We start from the raw sequence: 13,726 nt of genomic DNA on the forward strand, positions 1-13,726 counted from the left end.
CCCTTTCTTCTTTCTTTCTGTGCCTGCCTCACCCAACTATGCCTCTGATTCTTCTTTCGCTTTCCCCTTTCTTCTTTCTTTCTGTGCCTGCCTCACTCCACTATGCCTCTCATTCTTCTTTCGCTTTCCCCTTTCTTCTTTCTTTCTGTGCCTGCCTCACCCCACTATGCCTCTGATTCTTCTTTCGCTTTCCCCTTTCTTCTTTTTTTCTGTGCCTGCCTCACCCAACTATGCCTCTGATTCTTCTTTCGCTTTCCCCTTTCTTCTTTCTTTCTGTGCCCGCCTCACCCCACTAAGCCTCTGATTCTTCTTTCGCTTCCCCTTTCTTCTTTCTTTCTGTGCCTGCCTCGCCTAACTATGCCTCTTATTTTTCTTTCGCTTCCCCTTTCTTATTTCTTTCTGTGCCTGCCTCACCCAACTATGTCTCTGATTCTTCTTTCGCTTTCCCCCTTCTTCTTTCTTTCTGTGCCTGCCTCACCCCACTAAGCCTCTGATTCTTCTTTCGCTTCCCCCTCTTCTTTATTTCTGTGCCTGCCTCGCCTATATATGCCTCTTATTTTTCTTTCGCTTTCCCCTTTCTTCTTTCTTACTGTGCCTGCCTCACCCCACTATGCCTCTGATTCTTCTTTCGCTTTCCCCTTTCTTCGTTCTTTCTGTGCCTGCCTCACTCCACTATGCCTCTGATTCTTCTTTCGCTTTCCCCTTTCTTCTTTCTTTCTGTGCCTGTCTCACTCCACTATGCCTCTGATTCTTCTTTCGCTTTCCCCTTTCTTCTTTCTTTCTGTGCCTGCCTCACCCCACTATGCCTCTGATTCTTCTTTCGCTTTTCCCTTTCTTCTTTCTTTCTGTGCCTGCCTCATCCCACTATGCCTCTGATTCTTCTTTCGCTTTCCCCTTTCTTCTTTCTTTCTGTCCTGCCTCACCCCACTATGCCTCTGATTCTTCTTTCGCTTTCCCCTTTCTTTTTTCTTTCTGTGCCTGTCTCGCCCCACCTCCCTAATTTGCTTTCTATGCATCCCCCTACCCAATTTCTTTTATGCCTCACCTAGCCTCTACCTCTTTCTTTTTACTCCACTTACCCCAGACTCGCGCCTCCCTTCTTCCGCTACCCAGCTTAACCTTTTTCAACCTCACAAATCTCATCCCCTCCACCATATTTTTGGCTCACCCTTACTCTTTTCCTGCTTAGTTGTTACTCTTCCTTGCCCTTTCCTCCCTGTTATATAACTCTGCTTTCCTCTTGCCGATCACAGGGCCATAGCAGAGGATAAGGCCCTATGGGCAAGTGCCTTCCAATATTATTAGAGTAGCACTAATGTTTCTTTTTTAGGGCTCCTTCGAAAACGTTGGATTCGCGTACATGAAAGTCTTCGTTATGATGATTGGTGAGCTCGACTACTCAGGCACTTTCGTCGATACCATCGGAGCGAAAAGCTCAAGTGGAAACCCAACGAATCCCTTCCCCCCTGTCGCCATTGCATTCTGTTTCTTGCTGTTGATTTTCCTGACTATCGCACTCATGAATCTTATGGTAGGTCTAGTTTTCTACCTGTCTGGTCTGTCGCTGTTTTCTTTGCTTTTGTCATTGTTGTTGGACTGCTTAAGGTGTTTGCTGTTAATGTTGGGGTTGCACAAGAAGCTGTTAATGTTGTTGCTGCAGTTTTTGTTAATGTTCATGTTGCTTCAGTTGTTATAAATCTCGATGTTGCAGCAGTTGTTGTTAATTTTGATCTTGCAGCAGTTATTTTTTATGTTGATGCTGCTGCAGTTGTTGTAAATGTTGATGTTGCAACAGTTGTTGTTAATTTGATGTAGCTGCAGTTCTTGTAAATGTTGACGTTGCTGCAGTTGTCATTACTCTTGATGTTGCAGCAGTTGATGTTAATGTTGATGCTGGTGCAGTTTTTGTAAATGTTGTTGTTGCAACAGTTAGTGTTGATGCTGCAGCAGTTGTTGTTAATGTTAATGTTGCTGCAGTTTTTGTAAATGTTGATGTTGCAGCAGTTAGTGTTAATGTTGCAACAGTTGTTGTTAATGTTGATGTTGCTGCAGTTGTTGTTAATGTTGATGTTGTTGCAGCTTTTGTAAATGTTGCAGCAGTCGTTGTTAATGTTGATGCTGCTGCAGTCGTTGTTAATGTTGATGCTGCTGCAGTTGTTGTAAATGTTGATGCTGCTGCAGTTGTTGTTAATGTTGATGCTGCTGCAGCTGTTGTTAATGTTGATGCTGCTGCAGTTGTTGTTAATGTTGATGCTGCTGCAATTGTTGTAACTGTTGATGTTGCAACAGTTGCTGTAAATATTGATGTTGCTTCAGTTTTTGTTAATGTTGATGTTGATGCAGTTGTTGTAAATGTTGGTGTTGCAGCAGTTGTTGCTAATGTTGATGTTGCAGCAGTTGTTGCTAATGTTGATGTTGCAGCAGTTGTTGTAAATGTTGATGCTGCAACAGTTGCTGTAAATGTTGATGTTGCTGCTGTTGTTGTTTATGTTGATTTTGCAGCAGATGTTAATGTTGATGCTGCTGCAGTTGTTATTACTGTTGATGTTGCAGCAGTTGATGTTAATGTTGATGCTGCTGCAGTTTTTGTAAATGTTGATGTTGCTTCAGTTTTTGTTAATGTTAATGTTGATGCAGTAGTCGTTATTGTTGATGTTGCAACAGCTGTTAGTAATGTTTGTGTTGCAGCAGTTGTTGTTAATGTTGATTTTGTTGCAGCTTTTGTTAATGTTGCAGCAGTTGTTGTTAATGTTGCAACAGTCGTTGTTAATGTTGATGCTGCTGCAGTTGTTGTAAGTGTTGATGTTGCAACATTTGCTGCAGATGTTGATGTTGTAGCAGTTGTAGTTTATGTTGATTTTGCAGCAGTTGTTGTTAATGTTGATGTTGCAGCAGTTATTGTTAATGTTGATGTTGCAGTAGTTGTTAGTAATGTTGATGTTGCAGCAGCAATTTTTGTTAATGTTGATGTTGAAACAGTTGGTGTTAATGTTGATGCTGCAGCAGCTGTTGTTAATGATGATGTTGGTTTCGGTTGTTATTGTTGGTGTTGCTGTATTCTCGTTGTTGTTGATGTTGTTACTGTTGTTGTCGTCGCTTTTGTTGTCGCTGTTTACTGCTGTAGTCGTTGTTCTGTTTTTTAGTGTAATTGTTGCTGCTATCGTTGTTGTCGTCACTGTTTTTGTTGTTGCGCTGTATTGTCGTTGTTGTTGTTTTTGTCTTTGTTATCGTTGTTGTTTTTGTTGTTCTGTTTTTGTAATCGATGTTGATGTCTCTGTTTTTTGTTTTTCTTTTTGCTTTTATTTTTGTCGTTGCAATGCCCGATGACTTGTGCTTCCTCAGGTTGGTATCGCCGTAGGTGATATCGAGGCCATTCGCCGCGACGCCACACTTAAGCGTCTTGCGATGCAAGTTGAGTTTGTCGCTGAGATAGAAGAGCGCTACCCTCGCTTCATCGCGAGAATTATCTACCACCAGAATTTAACCCTTTACCCCAACAAGAAGACCTGCATGTCTAGGTTTATGGACAAGTAAGTGTGCGTCCCCTTCCTTTTCAAGAAAAGTTTAAAAAAGGACCACAGAAAGTGTGAGCCTGCGAACGCAGGGAAAACGGTGATATCATAAAACTATGGGTTTTCAGCCTCTTTTATAAAACGGCCTTCAGCAAAAAACGTAAACACTATTTCCCTGCAAGTTTACTTGAAAATTCTTGACGTACCCAGTTCTACGGCATAATATTTGTATTGTTCCCCTAAGTTTATGTTAATCTAGCACCCTAAATCTTTTTTTTTTCTAGACTCAGAACAATATTGTCGACCGTCCCCGAAGAGATTATCCAGTCTGTATCAGACGAAAGCGCTGATAGCGCCAACAGCAAGGATCAAGCGCTACGTATAAAGGTCGCCAAAAGCAGCAAAAGACTCAAGGCACTCATGACAGAGGTCGAGGCTCAAGGGGAACTTCTGAGGGCTATTGCCTACAAGATAGATCCCAAGCTTGCGCGGATGATGCCCTCCAGGGAGCCCATAAATGTGCAAATAGCCGAAGATGATGTTGATGCTAAACCGGATGATATTCAGTCAGAAAGCTGTTCGGCGGATGACATAGGCGAAATTCGTTTTGCCGGACATGTGAATGAAAAGATGTGATCCTCGTCTTCCCTTTATATTACAATTACAAGAAACCTTGTTCTTTTCTTTTTGTATTAAGGTTTTTTTGTTTAACTCCCAGACAAAATGATACAACGCACTTAATGAGTGTAACAGCTGTCGGGTCGCAATGGATTCAAGTAATAGCAGTATCTTAATCTTGTTTTATCATTCTCAATGCGTATCCATGCATCGTATATTTTTGTATTGTTCGCATACGCCTATTCTCAAAATGACAACAACGCACTCAATTAGAGTAACAGCTGTCGGGTCGCAATGGATTCTGGTAATAGAAGTATCTTAATCTCCTTTTTTTATTCTCAATGCGTATCCATGCATCGTATATTTTTTTTATCAATCGCCTTCGCCTATTCTAAAAAAAAAACGCATAGATAGGAAAACAGGGCTTTGAAGGGCCATAGCGAACCAGAGCTTTGTGATTGTTATAATCCGATATTGAAAAATGAAACTGGAAATAACCATCTTGAATCAAAGTTTAGGCTAAGTTCAAACGTCGTATCATCCATGAGCCGTATTCAATGCAAATGCTTGCTAATAAAGATAAAACAATCGACGTGATTCATATCGTGCATTTGCATTGAATGCGCTCATGGAAAGGATATTACGACGTTTGAACTTAGCTTTAGTGGTATCTCTTTCGATAATGTCACAATGATAGCTTTCCAAAATGAGCCGAGGGAAATGGATGCCTTCTCGCACATGTTAGCTAGGGTTGTCAAATAATAGTCATATCAGTCATCTTGTTTGAATTAAAACTGTCGTTTTTCTAGCTCGCTCGGTCAGCTCCTTATTAGACACTACATACCATATTTGGGAGTCCCTCTTCAATCTTTTTTTTTTCCGCTTGTTTTTTCGTTCAAGAACTTTGAAAGTCCACGTAAACTTGCAGGAATTCGTGTTTACTACGATTTTCCTGGCAGCCATCTTGAAAATGGAGCCTAGTTTTAGAATATCACAGGTCTCCCGCGCTCACCCCAGGCTTCTTTAGACCATTTAGAAAAACCACAGCAATTAATTGATATGCCTTTTTCCATATGATGCTATCACTGCGCACACATCCCCACCCCGCATGCGCGCCTCTAGGGTGTTAGTCTACTCTAGTAATCCTCTCACTAATTGATGTAAAAATGATTCAAAAGCATTGTATCATAAATACGTTAAACTATTAAATTCGACAAATAAGCACACAATTGTAGATGATTATTGTGTCACTTATCAGGGGCGTGTCTAGGTTGGGGACCAGAGTAGCAACTCTCTGACCACGGATCAATTAACTCCAAACCGGCATCTTTAGCTCTGCTAATAGATCACTAGATCCGTCTAGAAGCTATTTTCTATCCAAATGCACGGAGCCGCGCGCGGAGCTCCATAGGTATAGAAATATGGTATGCAACTTGCTATTTGTAGTCATCGCGCGGGTACCCTGTGGTGTCAATCCATCCAGTCAGCCGCGCAACTCCCAGGCCCCACGCAGACTCACAAGGGGAATGTGATTATAAGCGTTTTTTTTTTTTGCCTCCTCTCTTTATGCTTCAAGTATGCAAGGCAGCTAGAAAATAGTATTTAATGAGAAAAGATGAGAAATTAAATGGGCCGATTGCGGTCGAGGGCTAAACATGTCATGATGAATCCTTTTGTCTAAGAAAAATGAGAAGATTAGAAGCCTTACGTACGAGCCGATAGTTAAACCTACCCGAGTGTTCGTGAATCCGCCCGTCTCGTTTTTCCTCAACTGTAGCAGCAGCTAAAAAGAGGACTACAGACTCAACACTACTATTCCCATAAAGGCGTCACGAAGCTAGCTTATATTGCACAGGTTTGTTTGCCATAATCGATTAAGAACTACTATATCCGGCTATTTACCACATATTAGAAAGCGAATTTTTTCGAGAACAACATATATTTCGCAATCAGTAAGACATCTAAAAATAATTTTCTTTCTCTTTAAATTTAATCTTATTTTTAAGATTTTAGATTCGAAAATTTGCCTTTATCACTCTATAAAAATCTACATTGAGATTTACTCTGTCTGTTTTCGTTTGGTACATCTTAATTTGTTTTTGTTTTCTGTCTCTTTTAACCAAACTGTTATAAGATAAAAGTGCTTGCCTGGGGCCAAGTTACATGCTTAGTAATTACATGATTTAGCTGGTATAGCTATGAAATCACAAGAATATCTTTATAGCTGGTCCCAGGGGAAGGGACTTCGATAAAAACAGATGGGGGTGATTGACGGTAAAATAAATTTTAACCCTATGGGAAAGCAACTTGGGTGTGGTCAGCAGAAATTCTTAACCGTTAGAGTTAGTAAATTTGGTGTGGTAGAAGGAATTTAACCCTTAGAGATAGCAGAATCGGAAAAACCATTAAAAAACCCCTGCAGTTGGTCATATTTTTTACCCTAAGAGATAGCAAGATCAGAAAAATTCTTCAACAACCCCCCAGGTAGCTGGTAATAGCTATGAAATGACAAGGATACCTTTTTTATTTTCAGGTGAATAATTCCAGTGAATAAAGCAAGGACTAAAGTATAGCCTGCTGTGGAAAGCAGATGTAAATAAATGTTTTTCATATTCCTTTCTTGCTTAGTATAATTATATTTCATCAACCCATATTCTTTCCCTTTAGCCAACATAATCTTCTCTTGCTCTGTTGATACTTCCCTTATCAAAAAATTTTTGACCATATTATTGACCATATTATAATCTCTGATGCTTGAAGACCTAAAACATCTTAACAAGACTTAACATCATTGCAAATAAACCAAACTGATTGCATTATTCTCGTGTGCATTTATTTCCATAGGTAACAACAATAAATTCTATTTTCATATGTTACAACAATGAACGCTGGCAACACTGTTATTAGCAAATGTAGATAGTCTTTTTCTTGTAATTTTTATATGCATTTGCTCAATGTTTTGGCCCTCTTCATGACTAATTAGGTTTTACTTATTCATGAACATGGTTCAAGAGAGACTCGTATGTGATAATGGCGGGGGGGAGGGCTTTGAATATTTTTTAAAATGTAATTTTTAAAAAATGGATGTTTGTTATTAGATGAAAGATGGATTTTTTACAGAATATTTGAGAAAGGATGGTGGATATGAAAAGGATTTGATTTATCAAAGATTTGTAGCTTGGTATGCAATAAATATAGTAATTAGTAAAAATGTATCAAAGGGATTAGTATGAGGTGGTGTAGAATTGAGGATCCGGTATTTTACGGTGTTGAAAGTTTCAACCTAGGTGTTATGGGATATTTAATTTTGGACTCTCTAAGGCCCCATAGTTTAATAATAGATTTGTAAAGAACACTTAAAAGGACATGAAAACGTCTAGCACCCTTTGCAAATCTTTAATCATACTACTTCGTCTATTACCAAGTGCAACCAACCAGCCACAGCACCTCTGTCCGTACCACCATATTTATAGCCTAACATTGCCCCTTGCTTCAAGGCAACCTGAAATTATGTTGAGCACCTTCTGCTGTAGTATTGACTTATTGAACTCCGTCATGTTTTTTAGGAGAGTTTGAGAGCTATATATAATATCATCTTTTCTCCTATATATTCAAGGGACATAAACTTGAGGGTCTCTTTTTTTGTAAACATCTTTGTAGATTCTCTGAGTATACTAAATAAATAAAACAACACTATCATAAAGAAATGGCCCATTTTATCGAGATCTGATTATATGGCAAATTATTATAAATCCCTCTTTTTATGCAAATAGTATCCTGAGTAATATTAATAAAAACTACTAATAATATCATTGTTCTGGGTATTCTCTAAGGGGGATTGGGAGTAGATAATTTTATAATAAAAGGAAAATTATGTATTTTTTTATGCATTAGGGTTGATTTTAGTGAGGTGAGATACCTGAAGCAAAATCAAAGTGCAGAATCCTGTTATGTCCCTCACTGAAGTTTGGTCTTTGTTGGGGTTAAGGGAGGGGGGTTGATGGACATATCCCTAGTTACGTCTTTCATTGCCATAACGCCCTGAGACGCCTGTAAAATATAGGCCCAACTCCAAAACGTCAGACATGCAAACTAAACATCACCAGACCCGGATACTCATAGATTCCTACAAGGCATAGACGACCTTCCAAAGCGCATCTAAGCAATGTAATAGAATTGACTCTCTTCATAAACAAATGCTTCAACTCAGAAACATTTCTTACCAAAAAGACTACAAGCAAACACAGATCAAGTCACAAATAGATACCTTTATTGCGCTCCGTCAGGTCCCATTTTACAGCAATCAGTCACATGTTGTCAGGGGTGAACTAGCTCAAAGTGCATACGGGAGGTCACAATACGAATGGCTGGTTGCTGGTTCACAGTAGCGTTTATTGTAATACTGTATGTGCTGTCACCCCTTCTCCTCTTCCTTTAAGAAGGAAATTTACTGTTGCTATATTATTAAAAAAAGCCGTTCAATTCGCTGTGGAGCGCTGAAAAGAAAAGGGATTGTATATGACGATCTTTTAATAAGAAATTGCCTATTTTTGGCGGCCAGTGGGCAGGGGGGGGGGGTGGGGGGTTCACGCGCACCCTGTGCACCCCCCTCTCCTGTATACGCGTCTGAATAAAACCCACAGGGGTGGACACGTGCGCGAGGATGACTAGAAACGTGCAGCCGGGTACAACGTGGTTGACACCCAGGTAGTACCCAGGCGAACTCGTTCTAAATGCTAGGCGCGCGCCTGGGTACGTGGCAAATACTGCTGGCACGTGTTTCATGTCTGACCACGAAACACAAGGATCGGGCGAATAGGAAAAAATTATGAATGATGAAGTAAGCCCAAAGGCTGAAGGCGAGTAGTCAACTCGTGTAGGAACAGAGAGTCGAACCTGGAAGCACAGGCAATAAAGACCGAGGCTTTGTTAACTGTGCCACCCTGGATAAATTTTGAGAAGGTTTTATTCAGGGATTGGATCCAGGATTTCTGGGAGAGAGAAGAAATAAGGGCTCAGGGTTTTTCATTATATGAAACATATGGTTTGAGGTGAATCTGTAAAACAATTTTTTTCAAAGATTTATTCTGGTGTAAAATGGGGGGGGGGGGGGTCTTACCAGCACTGACAGTACTGGAAACCTTCCCCCGTCTCTAGTCTTGACCCGCTGCTCGTTTCAGCATAGTTCAACTCACACTCTCTATTACCGCTCAGATTATCGGTCCGATGTTGTACGACAGGCATGCTATCTCGTTAAAGCAATTTATCTAGCAGACGTCTGTGTTCGACGCGGTGAATTTTCGAATGCTTGATCCATTCAGGTATTTGTCTTCGACGCAGTCGAAAAACTCAATGGATCGACAAATTCCGTTTGCTATAAGAGGGAATTAGGTCATACTAGTAAAAAAAGATAATTCGCATAACCCTCTCTGAATCATAAACATGAGAAGTAAATTTAAAAGTTATACGTTAGGCAAATTATTTAAGTTGAATTTCTTTCATATAAAAAAAGAAGAAAAGGAAGAGAAAAAGGAAAGAAATTAGAAAAAAAGAAAGAAAAACGTAGGAAGAAAAACGTAGGAATCGATAAAAAGTACGCGAAATAGAAATTGGAAAGAAAAGGTGTGAAAAGAAAAAGATAAAAAATACAGTCCTCAAATTCCTTTATCGTTCACTCGACATCTCCAACATGTTTTATGATTTTTTTTGTCTATTTCTTTTATTACAAAGCAAAGAAGAAGCCCCATCGGTGGTTTGTAATGTAGGCCTAAACAAGGATGGCGAATGTTAAATGAGTTGAATAAACATCCCACACATATTCCTATTTTAACACGGCCAATTTAAGTAATATCACTTACCAAGAAACCAGATGCATGCATACGTGGCCGTGAAAACCAACAAAGCTTTGGACCACCTCATATTCTTGAGATTGTGATAGATAGTTTTAAGTAGATTCAAGAGGTAGCTAAAACTTTGTGTGGGACGGTAGTTTCATCTGAGCTAGATAGCACATGCGAGCTTGCCAAAAAAAAACTGTGAAAGTTGAATCAATTGATCACCATTAATAAATGATTGCTATCGATGAGTGACAAATGTGAAATATTAACACTTGGAGAACGTTTTTCGGCCTAACAAATTAAGACAAAAAAAGAAAGAGTTTGATTAAAACGGACTCCGTATCCCAAATATGGTAGATGATGTCCAAATAAGGACTTTAGAAGCACACTAGCATACAGACATTGGCACCAGTCGGGCCAAGACGGGACGCTAGCACAGTCTATTACCCGTGAAGTTCGGCAACCATGGACAGCTGTTTCGTCCTTATTAGGACTCGTCAGCATGGCATAGCCGGTTTGCCTCAGTTAAACTTCATCATGCTGACGAGTCCTAGTAAGGACGAAACAGCTGTCCATGATTGCCGAACTGCACGGGTAATAGACTGTGCTAGCGTCCCGTCTTGGCCCGACTGGTGCCAATGTGTGTATGCTAGTGTGCTTCTAAAGTCCACATTTATGTATACATACTATTGTACGACGGTCAAGTGCTAAGTGTCTTCATTATCTCAAAACCGTGACGTCATACAACGTCACGCAATCATACATAATACAAAATCCCCCTTTCAGTTTACACAAGATCATGTCCATAAACTTATAACTAACAAACTTGAATTGGAACGGTCTAAATGCTAATTTGCATCCACATTAAATAATCATCATAATCAGGTGTTCAGTGTCACTTGTGAACGTCCAACTAATAATAAATCATGTCTGGATTATTAGTGGGCTTTAAAAGTCTGCCCGACCTTCTAACTACTGCCTTAGATGGGCTAGGGGAGGGAGACGCAGCAGGTCCTGGCGATCCTTCTCCTCCTTCGCGTACTGGTGGTCGGTTGGAAGGGCTCGGTAGGGAGCTGGACTCTCCAGATATCGCCACTGGTTCATGGACTAACGCTCTTCTGTTCCTTCTGATCCCTAAGCCATTTTCTGTTACCAGTTGGTAGGATCTCGGGCTTGCAAGTTTCTTCTCTATTTCTCCGTACCTTTGCTGGTCCCTTATGAACACCTTGTCCCCTTGGTGGAGTGTTGGGAGTTCCGCAGCCCTGTGGCGAGAGTTGTAGTTACTGGAGTAGCGCTCTCGATATTCTTGTTCTCTCTTAAGCAGCTGTTCTTGGTCGATCTTTCGGGGTCTTAGGTTCTCGAAGACCGATGGCAACTTGTTACGCAGTTTCCGCCCCATCAGAATCTCACTAGGGGTTAGGCCGTTTGCCAGGGGGGGCAGAACGGTATGCTAGGAGACCAAGGTGTGGGTTTGTGTTCTTTCGCAGGATGTTCTTGGCGGTCTGAACCGCTCTCTCGACCTCACCATTTGCTTGTGGGTAGTGTGGAGAGGAGGTGATGTGGGTGAACCCCATGTCCTTGGCAAAGTTGGTAAATTCCTGGCTAACATACTGGGATCCGTTATCCGAGACGACTGTGTCCGGTATTCCGTGCAGAGCAAAGATCTCGCACATGTGGCGCGTGATTGCAGCTGAGGTAGTTGATCCTAGCTTTCGGATTTCAAACCATCGGCTTGCGTAGTCGACAACGATAAGGTAGTCGGTCTGTTCTAGTTCAAAGAGGTCTGTACCGACCCGGCTCCATGTTAAGTTTGGGAAAGACAGCGCCATAAGGGGTTCTCTTCGCGCTGGCCTAAGTTTGGCGCAAGTTTGGTATCTGTTGACCATTGCTTCTATCTGCTTGGTTATGAGCGGCCACCACACCGTGGAGCTCGCGCGCCCTTGGCACTTGGTTATGCCAAGATGGCCTTCATGGATGGTCTCCAGCATCTCTAGTTGCATGCTTGAGGGGATAACTAGCCTGTGATCATACATCAGGATTCCTCGGTTGACCGTCAAGTGTTGCTTCTTCTCCCAGTATGGCTTTAGGAGTGGTAGGGATGGCATAATGGGAGGCCATCCCTCTAAGCAGTAGGTCTTCACCTGCTTGCATATGGCGTCGCAGTCCTGGGCTTCCTGGATGTCTTTGAGGCGCCGTTCCGTTGCAGGTAGGGACTCTAGGACTGATTCGCTGTGTTCTTCTAATTCCTCGATTTGTTTTAAGTCCTGGGGAGTGGGACTGCTTGTGGGTGCACGAGACAGGGCGTCCGCTGTGTCTTGGTGCACTCCTTGCACGTAGGTGACCTCTGGTGAATACCTGGCCATTCGGAGGCGAAACCTAAAACCCTCGGGGGCAGCTTGGAGAGGTCTGTGCTTGAGAGAAGGGGTACCAGTGGGCGGTGGTCCGTTTCTAGGGTGAATGGTGTCCCAAGGATGTAGTCTCAGAACTTTTCACATGCCCACGTGGCGGCCAGCGCCTCCTTCTCGATGACTGCGTATCGCTTCTCCGTGTCGTTTAGAGAGCGTGAAGCGAAGGCAATTGGGCGCCGGTTACCGCTGCTGTCGCTTTGCAGTAAGACTGCTCCAAGCCCGTCCTGGCATGCATCGGCAGCGACGATGCTTCGTTTGTTTGGATCGTAGTGTGCCAGCACATCTGTAGAGGTCAGTCTCGTCTTGATCGCCTGAAAGGCCCTTTCCTGGGGCTGATCCCAAAGCCACTGCTGCTCTTGCTTAAGTAGCTGGCGTAGGGGCTCATTGATGGTTGCTAGGTCGGGTATAAATTTGGCCAGCTGGTTGATCATACCATTGAAACGCTGGAGCTCTGTCACAGTGGTATGTCGGGGGAAATCTTGGATTGCTTTGGTTTTCTCCGGGTCTGCTTCTACCCCATCCTCCGAGATTACATGCCCGAGAAACTTCATGCGCTGTTTAGAGAACATTTCTCGTTCAATGTGACTCCAGCGTCCTTGAGCCGCTGTAACACTTTTCGGACACGGCTGTCGTGAAGCTCCTGTGTCGGCCCATGTATGAGGATGTCATCCATGTGACAAACTGTGCCATCGAAGCCCTCTAGGATTCGAGACATGGTACGCTGAAATATCTCAGGGGCTGAGCTGATTCCAAATGGGAGGCGGTTAAAGCAGTACCTGCCAAATGGTGTGACAAAGGTGGTGAGCAACCGAGACTCCTCGTCGAGGGGTATTTGCCAAAATCCAGAGTTGGCGTCTAGCTTGGTGAAGGCTTTGCTGTCCTTAAACTTTGCCAAGTTCTCGCCGACACTTGCCATAGGGTGGATCTCTCGTTTTACTGACTTGTTCAGCGGTGTCAGGTCAACGCAGATCCTTACATCACCATTGCGCTTGGGAGCGATCACCATGCCTGAGCACCAGTCTGTGGGCTCACTTACTGGTGAGGTTACCTTCTGACGAACCATGGCCAGGAGCTTCTCTTTGCCCTTAGGGAGAAGTGGTGGTCGGGGTGTCGGGGTGTGTATAGACAAACTGATACTGCGTCCGGTTTCAGAGGTATCTTGTACTTATCCTTCATGAGGCCCAGCCCTTTGAATAACTCGGGGAATTCTGCCTTGAAATTAGGGGCGGTCTCCACATTGTGCACTGCTGCTGACGGTATTAACAGCTGGAGTGCCTGGATTGCTGACTTGGAAAGTAGATTCTTAGATTGGTTCTTCATGACGTAAACATTTTCGCGGTGTGTCCTCCCT

General features: G+C 42.4%; 2 protein-coding genes and 1 long non-coding RNA gene across 4 annotated transcripts in view; 2 read left to right on the forward strand and 1 right to left on the reverse strand.

The window, feature by feature from the left end:
• LOC5510332 (transient receptor potential cation channel subfamily A member 1-like) overlaps nt 1-5,356 on the forward strand; it is a 30,099-nt gene extending 24,743 nt beyond the window's left edge. For both annotated transcript variants that reach the window (XM_048721921.1, XM_048721922.1), the window contains exons 15-17: nt 1,331-1,531; nt 3,343-3,530; nt 3,797-5,356. In XM_048721921.1, the coding sequence (XP_048577878.1) occupies nt 1,331-1,531; nt 3,343-3,530; nt 3,797-4,148 (741 nt within the window). In that variant the 3' untranslated portion in view covers nt 4,149-5,356. The remainder of the gene's footprint in view (nt 1-1,330; nt 1,532-3,342; nt 3,531-3,796) is intronic.
• Nucleotides 5,357-5,578: 222 nt separating this feature from the next.
• Nucleotides 5,579-7,833, forward strand: LOC125559859. The gene is made up of 2 exons (XR_007306553.1): nt 5,579-5,985; nt 6,664-7,833. It is a non-coding gene; the product is annotated as an uncharacterized LOC125559859 (long non-coding RNA).
• A 3,543-nt stretch (nt 7,834-11,376) lies between these two features.
• On the reverse strand, nt 11,377-12,330 carry LOC116617073 (uncharacterized protein K02A2.6-like). Its single transcript, XM_032379483.2, has one exon. The coding sequence runs from the start codon at nt 12,328-12,330 to the stop codon at nt 11,377-11,379; it is 954 nt and encodes a 317-aa protein (XP_032235374.2).
• Between the last annotated feature and the right edge of the window lie 1,396 nt (nt 12,331-13,726).

Source organism: Nematostella vectensis, chromosome 14, assembly GCF_932526225.1.
Source record: "Nematostella vectensis chromosome 14, jaNemVect1.1, whole genome shotgun sequence".
Lineage (NCBI taxonomy): Eukaryota > Metazoa > Cnidaria > Anthozoa > Actiniaria > Edwardsiidae > Nematostella > Nematostella vectensis.